The following is a 14,738-nucleotide window of genomic DNA, read 5'->3' on the forward strand; positions in this document are numbered from 1 at the left end:
GGAAATAAAATTAATGATGTGTTGTTGCATTATGTTGCATTTGCACACAGTTATTTTTTTCTTCTTTTTCACAAAGTCTGACACGAAGTTTGCAGTCCTGTCATAAGGCTCCAGTGAGCAGAGCGCATGAACCACACTTTGTGAGAACAATTGAAGGATCCCAACTTAGTGGTGCAATGGTTAGAATGTTCGCTCTGAGTCTCGAGGTTGGCTGTTTGATCCCAGGCCGAGTTATTACAAAGACTTTAAAAATAGTACTTACAGCTTTGTTGCACCATATAGGATTTATAGCTCTAATAGCCTCCTGTGTTGAAGTTCCTTGTAAGAGAACTCTTATGATTATTATTATTACTGGCATTGAACCCACCGCTGTGCTGACAGTAGTTGAACAACATTAATTCTGACATCACAGATATTAAAGCTACTTTGGCTGGCTTTGAGGTGGCCCGCGAGTACCAAGCTGGACGTACTATGGAGCTGGAGAAGTGCATGATGTGCCCATCAAAAAGAAAATTATCGCCCTGAAAAACTCCATGATGATCTGCTCAAGAAGGCAGAAGTAGTGCAAAATAAATTGAAACAGTTCTCCCAGAGAAATAATGTGAGGATTGTGGGATTCTCACAAGAAGCTAACAAAAATCAAATTGCCTTAGCCTTCAAACTTCTACAGCAGCACTTTGGTATGCAGAGCCTTCGCATCAAGAGAGCTCACCGGGATGGACGTCGCATCAATGGAAAATCACAGCACATCCTTCTAAAGCTGTTATCCTACCAGGACAACCGTTTCATTATGTCTCATCAACGTGAGAAGCTAGCGAATGTGTACCCTTCTACATAACTGACAATCTCACCAAGAAGGATCTTGATTAGAAAAGGAAATGGTCACAGGAAGTTCAAGCATTGTATAATATGGGACAGTCTGTGACTGGCTTTGGAGGCTACTTTAAAGATTAAAAAATAATTGTATGCAGATCCAGATTCGGATCTTCACCAAAATCGAAACAATTCGTCCTTGCGACACACACAACCTGTCTACCAAGCTTTGTCCGAATCGGTCCACAACTTTTTGAGATATCCTGTACACAGACAAACGACAGAAAGTGGTGAAAACAAAACCTCCTTCACCTTCGGTTTTCAGCTGATTCGTTTACATTTTGTATCCCACTGAAAGGCGGATCTGGATTCGGACCTGCACGAAAATTTATTCAGCTTGTTCTTGTCACATAACAAACTCATCCACCAAGTTTCATCACACATATATATATATATATATATATATATATATATATATATATATATATATATATATATATATACAGTAAGTCCTCGCTTTTCGCAAGGGTTGCGTTCCTGGAAAACCTTATGATAAGCGAAACTGTGTTAAACAAAACATATTTTCCCATAGAAACCAATGTGTTAAAGGGGGGATGTGTTTTTGGCTCGGAATTTTTTGGACATAAACACAAATAAACAAAACACACTCCTCGAGTCGTGGAGACTTACCCCGAGGCTGGAGGAACGGAGTTGATTGCGGTGGACAAGTCACACTTGCGGAGTGGCAGAATCGTCCCCCTCTTCACTTGACACTGTGCTGTCACTTTCTTCACCAGCAGGAACGGTCTCTTGGCAGCTGGTTGAAGGAGCATCCTGGATGGTGGATGGAGTTGGTGCTGCATCTTTTGGCTTGAAAAATGCATGGAGAGTGGGCTGGATGGCTTTCTTTTTCTTTGCTGCATAACGTTCCTTGTAGCAACAAAGGGCATCATAAACAACACAGCTAAAATCAGTGCTCCTTTCAAGATTTGGATCTTGCTCGATAACAAATTCTGTGGCACTTTCAAACGAGCTGAGGATTTGGCTGAGGTTTTTCATGGTGAGATGCTCGGATGAAGGTGTCACAGCATCTTCTTCTTCCTCAAGAGCCCACTGCTGTTCCAACTCCATGAGATCTTCATTGCTTAACGGTTCTGCATGAGACTCCAGTAAGTCATCCACGTCCTCTTCGTCAACCTCTTCAAACCAACCTCCTGCGCCAGGTCTACAATTTGACTTGTAATCAACGGAACATCAGCAAACCCCATGAAATTGTGGACACACTCGGGCCACACTTTCTTTCACACAGCGTTCATTGTGGAGGCACTCACCTCCGCCCATGAATCCTCAATGTTTTCCAAAGCCATTTTTATGTTGTATGTTCGCCAAAACTCCTTGATTGATAGCTTGTCCTTATCAGTTTTTTTGATAAGCTGCAGCATGGTATGCTTAACATAATAGGCTTTAAAAGCAGCAACAACTCCCTGATCCATAGGCTGTAAAAGTGAGGTAGTATTTGGTGGTAAAAATACTACCTGCACATTTTCACACCAGTCTTCCATTTGCTGTGGATGGGCAGGAGCATTGTCTACAAGCAGCAAAGATTTGTTGTCAATGTTGTTCTCCTTGGAGTACTTATCAACATGATTGGAGAAGTAATTGATCACGTAATCGTGGGTCAATGCCCTAACAAACGACGCGCTTTTTCTTGTATCACAGCAAGAGATAAAGTCATGCGACGTTTAGTTTGATCTTCTATCCACACACATAATAAACGCTCCATGTTGTGCATGGCACCATCTCTCATTCTCGTTAGTGTCGTTGCACTCGAACTGGTCGCAATCTGTGATATTTTCTTTATCTTTGCCGAACTTTGAACGATCGAATGTACAGTCGTTGCAGCGATTGCTGCGCGCGGCCGATTTCCGTTGTCCCTTCACCTCGTTCATGTCTTAATTATATCCAATTTCACCTTCAATGTGACAGCCTTTCGTTGTCGCTTGAAACGAGGTGTGCTCGGCTAAAGACTTGCGGGTCGCTTGGGATTCATACTGGAAGGTATGCAGGTGAGCGTGAGGAGAATACGTACAGTACAGCATACAGTACATGCGCAGTAAAGTGAAAGTATGTTTATGCGCATCTTGTGTGATTGTTGTTTTCTGCAGGCAGTTTGAAACTTTTTTTTGCGTTTTTCCTTGCAATGACATTACGATAGGTATAAAATGTTTGCGATAATTGAAAAATTGGTCATTAAAACTAAATTACGAAAAATCGAAACTATGATATGCGAACTTCCGGTTAGCGAGGACTTACTGTATATGTATATATATATATATATATATATATATATATATATATATATATATATATATATATATATATATATGTTTGGGTGGGGTACACAGGGTAAACAAGATGGACACGACAGGGACTTTCAGGAAGGAAAGCAGGGAATTTGAAGGAGGTCGGTTTGGGGTGGATTAGCGGGGGTATAAAAGATCGAGGATTTGAATGGGAGAAGATAAGAGATGGTGGTGAACAGCTGTTTTGAAGGCCTGGAGGGAAGAATGGGATTGAATAGAGTGAGGGAGTTTATTCCAAAGGCAGGATAAAAGAGGAATGAAAGAGTGAAGGTGAGCAGTGATTCTTGATTTTGGTAGTTTTAACAGAAGGGGGTTGTTGGTGGACCTCGAGCGCCCTGCGGAAATATTGGGGGGGGGGGAATATCTCAGCCGGAGCAGGGGAGGGGTGGGCAATCTGGAGAGGAAACTGTGGAAGACAGACAGACTACCGACCTGCCTGCAGTGAGTGAGAGACCCAAAGACTCAGTCTCACCGCGGGAGATACCAATGATCCTAAATGCCTTGGTTTCCACAGCATGAATTTGAGAAAGGTGAGAGGTGGGAGCACCAGCCCAGAGGAGTTAACACACTCCATCAGGCTGCAGACAAAAGCTTTGTATGTGGTCAGGAGCTCAGGTGTGCCAAAGAACGACTTTGCACAATGGAGGATCCCCAGTGAGTGACTGGCTTTGGAGGCCAGATTGGAAATGTGGCTTTCCCAGGAAAGATCATGGCTGATAGTGAAACCCAGAAGCTTGAATGAAAGGACTTCTTTAAGAGGATTGTGGAGAAAAGGAGATGGGGGGGGGGGGTGGCGTTTTTGGATAGCCAAGTGGTTTTCCTCAGGAAGCGGATACGTGATCCTCAGAGATTATTGCGCGCACGGGAGGGCAGGGCATGGCACTGGCGGAGCGACGGAGGCGATGGATGTACAGCACAAGGGGTTTATACTCGAACCGCATGACAAATACACGGACACAGCAACTTAAAATAAATGCGTGGATTTAATGAAAATCGAAATATTTACAAGGGTATAATTCAAAATGTAATAATAGTAATACTTGAAGTCAACTAAAGTGTAAGTCCAGGTGCTTCCACACATGGACTTTGATACAGACAAGGGGAAACAAAATGAAAGAAAATCCTCCATTTATTCTGACACTTAGTTTGGTCCAGAGATGGTCTTTATGTAACTTTGGAATCGAGGCGCTTCGTCCTGCATGGGGAGATGCCCCCAAAATGGCGCCGAGCCAATCACTGGGCGGAAAAACGTACATGAAGTAATTTGTGAGGCGGTATTCAACGCCAAGGCTCAGAGACCACCGTGTGGATTCTTCATCGATCGCGCTTGCTAATATGCTTTCTGCAGAATGGCGCCGCTCCCTTTCAGTGATATACATGAGGCTTCAGGGTACATCTCTCACGACTCAGCCAAGATTCAATGGCCAGCGTCTTGCTCCACCACACGAGCCAATTCCAGCAATGCCAACCCTCCCGATTTCATCGGGAGGCTTCCGAAAATTCACCCAAACTCCCGCCCTTACGATCACTATCCTTATCCTCCCGAAATTTTGATATTTTTGCACTGTTCACTAATCAGAATGTACTAGTATGAGAATTGAATGAAAAGCATCGTCTGCTACGTATAGCATGTGGTAACTCCATAACGTTCGCTGCTACCAAATTGTACGTAAAAAATTGCAAATTCAAATGAGGAGCAGCGAAACATTGGGTCTGGATCTCGCTTATGCGATCATGCACTGAGATTTAGTGCATGCGGTATGTGTGCAATACAGTGCATGCGGTATGTATGCACAGTGTATATGCATGCGGTATGTGTGCAATACAGTGCATGCGGTATGTATGCACAGTGTATATGCATGCGGTATGTGTGCAATACAGTGCATGCGGTATGTATGCACAGTGTATATGCATGCGGTATGTATGCACAGTGTATATGCATGCGGTATGTGTGCAATACAGTACATGCTGTATGTATGCACAGTGTATATGCATGCGGTATGTGTGCAATACAGTGCATGCGGTATGTATGCACAGTGTATATGCATGCGATACGCTCACTGCATGCAGCTGGGCCCCGTACCAGCCCGGCGGTCGCGACCACCGTGCGGTGTTTAACAGCCGCTAGAGTTCTACGAGTCGCGCTGCAGCTATGGAACATCGACTTCGAAGTTACCGATGCTTCAAGCCCTCGATGTTGATTACGAAATGGCAGAAAAGAAGCTTACGAAGACCAAGAAATGGTCTCAGAAGTACAAGACCGAATACATTCTCCAATACCCGTGTATTTGAAAGACTGAAAGAGGAATTCATCATGCGTATTGTACAGTATGCAGCGTTGATATTTCAGTTGAGCACGGAGGTCGCGATGATATTCGGAAGCACGTTGGAAGCAAACGGCACACAGACATTGCAAAGGAGAGATCTTCGAGCACGAGTACCGGTACACTTCTGAATTATTTCACCAAACAAGGGACAAGCGAGGAAGAGGATGTTACCCGAGCGGAACTTCTCTTTCGTGGATTTATTGTGGGACATAACTTGCCCATATCAGTCTCAGATCATGCTGGACCTCTATTTCAAAAGATGTTTCCAGATTCAAAAGTTGCTTCAAAGTATGGATGTGCAAGAACAAAAACTTGCAAGATGTGCAAGATGTGCAAGAACAAAAAAAAAAAAAAAAAAAAAAAAAACAAGAACAAAAAGCAAGAAAAAAAAAGAAAAAAAAAAAGAAAAAAAAAAAAAAGAACAAGAACAAAGAAGAAAAAAAAAACACTGGTCAACAATTTTTTACTTTCTGAATGTTGTCTAGATTTCTACAAGTGAATTAGGGTATTCTGGCACTGCTGAATCAGGAAATGGCATCCGTTTCTCTCCATCAGGTCAGGTTTTTGTGCTAAGTTGATTTGAAAAAATCAGATCTTGTGACAAAATGAATTACATTTTTGTGGCATTATCAGCTGATTTTTGTCAACACATATCATCCTAAACATGTTTTTAAGAAAAAAAAAAAGTTTTGCCAACAACATTTATTGATTACATGATAGAAACATCGATTACTGTCATCTGAATGGTGGGCATTGATAAAGGTAAGTACAAGTAAATTGCATGTTGCGTCACCACTGTTCAAACTTCAGGGCTTGAACTTCCGTTTCTTCGAACTCCTGGAATGTTCAGCGGCAGGGAGGTCTCTCTTCAGATTCCAACAGTAGTCAGCCATCATGACTGCGTCCCAGCGACCCTGATACCTGGTCTCCATCTCCTTCATGTCCTGATGGAATCTCTCCCCCTGCTCGTCACTCATTGAACCCAGGTTCTCAGGAAACCGGTTCATATGTGAAAATAGGTAGTGCATCTTGATGCTCATGTTGCAACCCAGGTTTCTGAAAGCAGTCAGCATGTTGTTGACAAGTTCTGCGTAGTTTCTGGCCTTATTGTTGCCAAGAAAGTTCTTCACTACCAAAACAAATGTCTTCCACGCTTCCAGTTCCACTTCGTTCATTGAGTTTTTGAACTCTGGATCTCTGATGAGCTGACGGATCTGAGAACCATCAAAGATGCCAACTTTCAACTTCTCCATGGTCAATCCTGGAAAAGCCTGGCACAAGTAAGTGAAGCAGTCACCATCTTTGTCCAGAGCCTTGGTGAACTGCTTGATAAAGCCGAGCTTGATGTGCAGCGGTGGGAAGAGTATTCTGTCTCTGTCCACCAGAGGGTCGTTGATGACGTTCCTTTCTTTGCATGGCACCAATTCCTCCCGCACAGGCCAGTCCTTCTTCGTGTAATGCTGAGCACGGTCCCTACTATCCCACATGCACAGAAAACATGGGTACTTGGTGAAGCCAGACTGTTGTCCCAACAAAAAGTTCACCATCTTCAGGTCAACACAAATAAACCACTTATGCTGATCATAACCAATTTTCTCCAGCACGTACTTCACCGCTTCATACTTCTCCTTCAGTGTAGTCGAGTGAGCGATGGGTACAGAGGCAAACTGGTTGCCGTTGTGTAGCAGAACACATTTCAGTGATCGCTTGCTGCTGTCAATGAACAGTCTCCAATCTTTGGGTTCGTACTGTGGCACTCCAAGCTTGAGCAGAAGCGCATGTCATAAATTGGCGCATGTAGGTATTGTACATTCTTCAGAGTTCGTTATTTCAAGAAATACAACTTTTTTGTATCACATTATTACAAAATCTGCCCCATTAACTTTAGTTTTGATCCACGAACTTTATGCTTTGCCTCACCAATTTTTGGAAGATTTTGAGGTTTTATGACTTCAAACTGATCCCTTTTCGACATAATCACCTAGAACTATCGTACCTGAATACTTCTTGTCATTAAAATAATTATTTCCAATTAAAACAATTATTTGACATGACATTTTTACCCCCACCAACTTCTTCTAAAATGCTCCACACATGCGTACATGTGAACAAAAATGTAAAAAACGACATGTGGCCATATCTCAAAAACTTGACCTGATTGAACAAAACTAATGTGAGTTTTGGATTCAGCGCATCAGATTCGTCCTAAATCAGCTTAAAAAATGCAGACAACAAATTTGTTGTTGACCAGTGTAATTGGTGAGTTGTCAAATGTTACTGCTTCATCTATTGCCGATATTGCTAGACTAGCTCCATTTAGCCTAGCTACAGACGGTAGCAATGACAGTGGTGAGGCCCAGCTATATCCTGTCCTGATTTCGTACTATGACAACAGTGCTGGGATTGTGAAGCAAGGTTTGCTAAGTTTGCCTGCGTGCAAACAAGATTCCACTGGAGAAAACATTTTCAAACTGCTTGATCATGAGTTCAGTGACAGGGAAAATTCCGTGGGGAAATTGTGTTTCCTTTTGTGCTGATAATGCCTCTGTCATGGTGGGCAAGCACAAAGGAGTCGCTGCTTATATCCACAAACAAAATCCAGAGTGCTACATCATGGGATGCCCTTGCCATATGATGCACAATACGGCCAAGAAGGCGGCTCAGGCCTTCCCCATTGAATTAGATGACTTTTTCATCGATATTTACTACTACTTGGACAAAAGTAGTAACGCGTCAAAGGAGTGAAAGCACTGCAAGAACTCTGTGATGCCCCGACACACAAGATTCTGAAGCATGTCGCAACAAGGTGGCTGTCCCTTGGTCAGTGCCTAGACAGGCTGATTGAACAGTGGGAGCCACTTCGCCTCTTCTTCAAAGAAGAAAGTACGAAGAAAAATGCAACCAACTGTAGCCAAGACTCTAACAACGAGCAAGAAGGACGGCACTGTATCTACTGCCAGTACTGGCACTGCAGGATCAAGCACTAGTGGAGCAGCATTCACCACTACCACTGCAGTATCTGCTGCGAAGAAGACAGCAGGGACAGCACCAAAACCAATGCTGAGAGCAGGTAGCATCACCGGCCCTTCATCACGTTCATCTACAAAGCAGATCCCTTCAGAGTCGAGAAAGACTGTGATAGTCCCATCTGCAGGCAAAGAAGGACCCAAGTTAAGTTCTGCTTTTGCCAAATCACTTGATAGAAGCTCAGCAAAACCTTCGAATCAGAGGTCTTCTTCCTTGGCTGCACCTACCTCAAGCTCTCTCCTCAAACGTAAAATTGGATCTGGTACTACGAGTCTGACCTCTTCTGCTGGCAGTAAACGCAAGTGTGATCGCCCTGCGGCTAAGTGTACTACGAGTTCTACAACTAAAAGCGCATCTTCCTCAAACACTGTGCAGGAATCTAGAGAAAAACGTGTCAACAGGATGTTCTTGTCTCCACAAACAAAACTCTATCGTTTCTTCCTTCGATATGCTAACAAGCTTTTTGAGAAGGGGAATCTTCTGCTCCAAAGAGACGAACCCTGTATTCATCTCCTGCACGGAGAATTGAATGGTCTTCTGAAAGATATCTTCGTACGGCTTTGGAAACCATCGGTGTCATCGGTTGCTCTGGTAAATGTACCCTTCTCTGACAGAAATCATCAGAAGAATGATGAGGACCTCATGATTGGGAACGATGCCAAACTGTATATAAGGGAACAAAGGAGTCTCAAGAAATCCACCTTCACTCTGAGTGAGTCAGACATCCAAAGTTTCTTCAGTGCAGTTCGCTCATATTATGTGAAAGCCTGCAATTATATCTTCAAAACCTGGCCGCTAGATGATGAATTAGCCAAGCATGCTCAGGTGTTGGATGTTAAGCTACACCAAGAAGTGGGGTTTGACTGTGTGGAGTTTTCATCAAGAAATTCCCTTGTCTGTTCAGTGGCGGTGATAGTGACATAGACAGTCTTGAGAGTGAATTCGCTCACTACCAGGCAGACGCCTCCATAGCTACAATTGCTACTGAGACAGTGAGAGTGGATGAGCAGTGGCATCGGATTTCACAGCTCACAGATCCCTGCACTGGTGCCAAGAAGTATCCTAATTTGAGCAAAGTGATGAAGGGAATCTTGGTCATTCCTCATTCGAACGCATCATGTGAGCGGGCACTCAGTCTTGTACGGAAGAATCATACTGAATTTCGTCCCAATTTGAGTGTCAAAACCCTGGAAGCTCTCTTAATTGAAAAACTAGCTCATAACACCCCTTGCTACCAGAGAGAATACAGCAAAGACATAATCAGAAGGGCTAAAGAGCCACACAGCTGTCACTCAGCAAAGCTGCCATGGAAAAAGCAAGCAGCAGTAGTACCAGCCAGTAAGGTAAGAAAAATATTGCTTCTTTTGTGCTTTTTGTTAATCTTTGATTGTCCTCTAACTTACTAATATTAACATACATGTAACATTAAAAAGTGCACAATTTTCCCCTTTTTTTGTTCAAAAAGTGGGAATTCTTAACATGTTAAATGCTCCAAAATAGGGCTCAGAGGGCACGAGAGAGCGTCTGGAACCCCAGAGCTTCCAGGGCCCTAAGGCGGGCCCTGGACCCCGCCGCAAGGGTCGAGCACTCCGCGCTCGAGATGTGCGCTTTGCGCACATTATTTGGTGTCGGTTGAAAATCCTCCCTAATTCTGATTTCCAAAAGTTGGCATCTCTGCAATTCAAAGCATGACATGAGAAGCACGCAGCCATTTTGTCATGCTGAGAGGAGAGCAAAAGCAAAATCCTCCGTCCCAGCCACATTCCTCTCACTACTACTGTGAACCTCACCCTTCTTCCACCTCTGGGTGTGGCTTGCTGGCATGAAAACCCGATAAGGCGGGGCTTCTGCCTGCTCCACACCTTTGGCTTGCTTGTGGTTATGGTTGTTGGTGGTATAAAAACCGCACTTCTTTCATGTATGCTTATAAATACAAAAACCTAGGAATAGGTCATGGGGCAATCACGTGCTGGGGGAAATTATCCTTCATCCCTATCTAATTAACACCGCACCACCCCTCGTGTGGTGACACATAACACTTAAGCTCACAGTCTCTACTTAATTTACATCGAGATGTCTCGTCCACGGACCAAACAACTCCATTCCATCCTAACTTTGCAATGAAATTCCTCCATCTAGCCCCACAACCATAACAATGTATTGGTTCACGAAATAATATTTTCACGAAAAATATAAGTGACCATTATATTCGTTATTGTTGTATGTCTGTCTGACTGACTGTCTGTCTGACTGTCTGTCCCGAGCATAGCTCCGTGGGTTTTGATCCGATCCTGATGAAATTTTGGTGCGAGGTTTATATCATGATCTAGTTGTGTTTTCCTGAAAATGGGCATGGTCCGCCAATGATGGGCAGAGCCACGCCCAAAAAACGTGTTTTTAGGGGGTAGCCGATTTCAATTTGCATCTTCTCCTTGGGGTTTTGTCGAATCTGAGAGGGGTTTCGGTATTTGGTTTGCCCAATGGCACCTGCATAGCCGCACGAAGTTCGATTTTTCATTTTCGTCCCAAGGTAAAGGTCACAAGGTCACGAACTTGGAAAATTGCGATTTTGACATAAAAAAATTATTCTCTGAGGGGTTTGTCGAATCTGGCAGAGGTTTCAGTATTTGTTTAGCCCAATGGCACCTGCATAGCCCCACAGAGCTCGATTTTTCATTTTCGTCCCAAGGTCAAGGCCACAAGGTCACGAACTTAGAAAATTGCGAATTGTGTTTTTAGGGGGTAGCCAAAATAAGCTATAGCACGTATCCTGTTTCCTTATTTTAATGTCCACAACATTGTTTTGTGACCTTTAAAGGTTATGCAAAAGGTCAAATTTTCAAAGTTGTTGAACGAAACCGGGTTTTCGACATTTTGCAGCTAATAACCTGTCACTCGTACCACATCATGTTGATCATTTTTATAACTTGGTCAATCATTATCACATTGTCTCATCCTTGACTTCTGAAACAATCGACATCGTTAAATACCGCTCGTGAACCATCGTCGTCTTCAGACTTGTTATTTCTTTAATTTCGTTCCTACTTTGGCATGGAGATAGACAACCAAGCACCAGTTCAGGTATATGTTGATGCCATGTAATTCTTCCACTCTGAGTCTGTGAGGTTGTTGGTTCAAACCCAAATCCAAGTCATACCAAAGACTTTAGTAATGGTATGTGCTGATTCCTTGCTTGACAATCAGCATTTCAAATGATAGACAATGGGCGAACAACACTGGAAAAGCAATGGCCAATCCCACAGTATAACCCTTGCCAAGAAAGTGCTTTGTGTGCTGATGCTTTCCTTGAGGTTCACACCGGTTATTAAAAAGAGTATTTTGAAGTCACCTTTCCATATACCGCATGCATACTATTGTTCAAGCAAATCGTGCAGTGCCTCATCCTTATGTAAATAGATGTCATCATATGACCCCTTTATAAGGCATATGTTTATCACACTACAAAGGTCGGGAGGGAATTGGAAATGCCAACATTGAGTAATGGAACAGAAGGGAAGAGGCGAGAAATGGTGGTATATCTTTATTATGTATGTGTCGGTGAGGAGTAAATTGAAGAAAATAGAAGAATGTATGATGGTAGGAGAAGGAAAGGAGTTGAGTGGAGTTTGGGAGAGAAGGGGAGGAAGACTGGGAGGATCTAGGAGTATGGGGATAGGATAGAAGGGAAGGAGCAGATGAAGGAGAGGTAATGAAAATGTCTTCCATGCTGACATACAAAATAAATTGATGACTCCAAAAGTGAAGGACAATTGTGTATCAAATGTACATTACTGATGAATATTCATCAGAATAGTCTTGCAATCACAATCACAAATAAAGCAAACACTTCATTGAATTTCTCAATCGAATTAACAGGACTTGTAGTGATTATTTATATATAACCTTAAGTTGCGTTTATTGTACTATAACTATTAGAGGGATCACTTGGTAAAGTTTTGAGACCAAACTTGATTGCTTGCGATGATTTTGTCTCAGTATGCACAGCCACGGTATTAAGATTATACAACTTCTGAGCTATCCTGTCAGCCCAAAAAGGCATTGAAATAGCTCATCATAAACGCCTTCAGATAGTGATACTTCATACCTCCCTCATGACATCCCTTCTCCCTCCCTTCTCATTGCAGAAGCTGCTCTCTTATCGAAGCTTGTCTGCTGGACCCTTCAGAGGATTTGACATGCGTAGCAGAGATGTTTGTGAGTTTGCTCTGGTCCCGTGCTGAGAGAGCTGTGTGGCAGTAAACCAGCTTAGCGGAATCTATTTTGAGAACGCTTGCTCTTGTATCTCAGTTTGCAACACATGGGATTCAAAAGCTGCTTCTTGCTTTTTGAATGGATGTGTAATCCGATTAATACCCAATTTACACTAGAGAGAGAGAGAGAGAGTATGCAACGCACTTTAATGCAGATTCAAAATTGGTTAAATGAATCGTGTTTCACTTTATTTTGCTTTTGCACTCAACATCCAGAAACGTATGCCAATTGTCCACACGTCACATGCTCTTAGTGTGGTCTCATGAGTATCTTTATTCTGCACTCATGATCTATGATGCATCGGGTTCATCTCTCTTGAGTTCATCTCAGATGATATCAAGGTGTATGGGATGTCTCTAAATCTATTTATTATGTATTATGTATGGAATATGGCAGAACATCTGAACCCCCTCCAAACCCCTCCTCACCCCCCCTCACACATTCTTCCTTTTCTATACTGCATGCATGGCACTGCCATCCATCCATCCATCCATCACTAGAACATCCTCCCAAACAGCTTTCCTTTCTCTACCTCCTCCTCGTATCATGAAGAACATTGCTTTACCCTTCTTTGTCTCCTCACCGTCCCAATTAACTTATTTTGTCAATTTCTATGTTCACTATTGAATGCACCCACTCCCCTGCCTCTTCCTCCTACTCCTCTTCTTCCTCTTCCAGCTCCTCTTCCATTCACTGTGCACATGTAACAAATATATGGCACCAAAATATTGTTGCGGTTCTGGAAACTGCATCACTCCAAAGCAAGAGCAACCATCATACAGCAGTCCCTAGACAGTTATTTCACTAATATACGTTCAGACGGACCCTTCCCTTTTGTCTAGCGGGACAACGGGACAGTCAGTTGTGTAAATTTCATAGCTAGGTCTGATTAAATCTCTGCACTCATTCCTATTCTTTTTTCCACTCTTCTACTCTTATTCCTGAGGTAAATCCCAGCCACGTGTGCCCTTCGCTGTGAGATGGGTCCTCAGCGAAGGCCAAGCAGGCATTATGCCGGACACCCCTCTGCAGAAATCACAGCCTGTCAAACGCACGTGCAGCTGTGATATCCACCCACTGGACAGAAAGCGCACCCAACACGACGCCCACGCTGCATGGAACACGTACCGAGGAGATGGAAGAAACGGTACCCTAAATGCTGACAACTCGCAAAGAGCACGTGGCCACACCCTTTCCAACCCATTTCCAAATCTCCATCTAATAATTATATCCAATCCTTTCCCTCAATTCCCTGACACAGATCAGGGCTGGCACTGTGCATCCCACCACCTCTGATAACCACGAACATCATGCTCAATGGCGGGCGGACCGGTGCGCTGACCACGTGCACAATGGTGGACTCGCACGCACTGTACGGGGCATTCTCGATGGTGGGTGGACCTGCGCGCTGACCACGTGTGCAATGGCGGAGTCACGCACAGCCTGTGATACTTTATCATCGTACAGAACGGGGCATGAATAACACATCTTTGGTCGGGTCTGCGCATGGGGTTACAATAACATCTTACCGTCGGTCTTCACTCATCACGACGGTCACAAATGTCTCCCGCGGAAAGCAGACATTCTCCCGCACCTCCGCCTCGATGCAGCTGCTACCAGGCAGAGGCGTGCTGTGTGGCTGGATCGCTTGGGCCGTGTGGTGCACCATGGAGCAGGCACATTGACCAGTGCCAACGGCGGGTCGCCGGGGCATGGCATGGGGTTCGGTGCAAAGCGATCGGAGCGAGACGATTCCGCAGCTTGGAACCATCTTTCCGGAAGTGAAGTGGAGCTGTTTCCGGTCATGGCGGTTGGCCCGTGTGCTTGCCGGGGCCCAACCAGAGTACTCGATTCGGGTGACAACACCGCTTTGGGGCGTCGCCCCCACCCCGCACCACTGGATCAATAAAAGGACGGGTCGCGGGGCGGTGGGAGA

At 44.0% G+C, this 14,738-nt stretch overlaps 1 protein-coding gene across 11 annotated transcripts in view; it reads left to right on the top strand.

Moving 5' to 3' along the window:
* The window catches only part of PLA2G4F (phospholipase A2 group IVF), a 236,579-nt gene that overhangs the window by 18,987 nt on the left and 202,854 nt on the right, over positions 1 to 14,738 (top strand). For all 11 annotated transcript variants that reach the window (XR_015055403.1, XM_085870902.1, XM_085870959.1 and 8 more), the window contains exon 2: positions 12,676 to 12,745. Coding sequence is in view for 10 of the 11 variants with exons in the window: in XM_085870902.1 (XP_085727028.1) it covers positions 12,676 to 12,745 (70 nt within the window). In the remaining variant the exon portion in view is untranslated. The remainder of the gene's footprint in view (positions 1 to 12,675; positions 12,746 to 14,738) is intronic.

This window comes from Eptatretus burgeri, chromosome 1, assembly GCF_056783735.1.
Source record: "Eptatretus burgeri isolate ZD-2024b chromosome 1, Ebu_testis_v1, whole genome shotgun sequence".
NCBI lineage: Eukaryota > Metazoa > Chordata > Myxini > Myxiniformes > Myxinidae > Eptatretus > Eptatretus burgeri.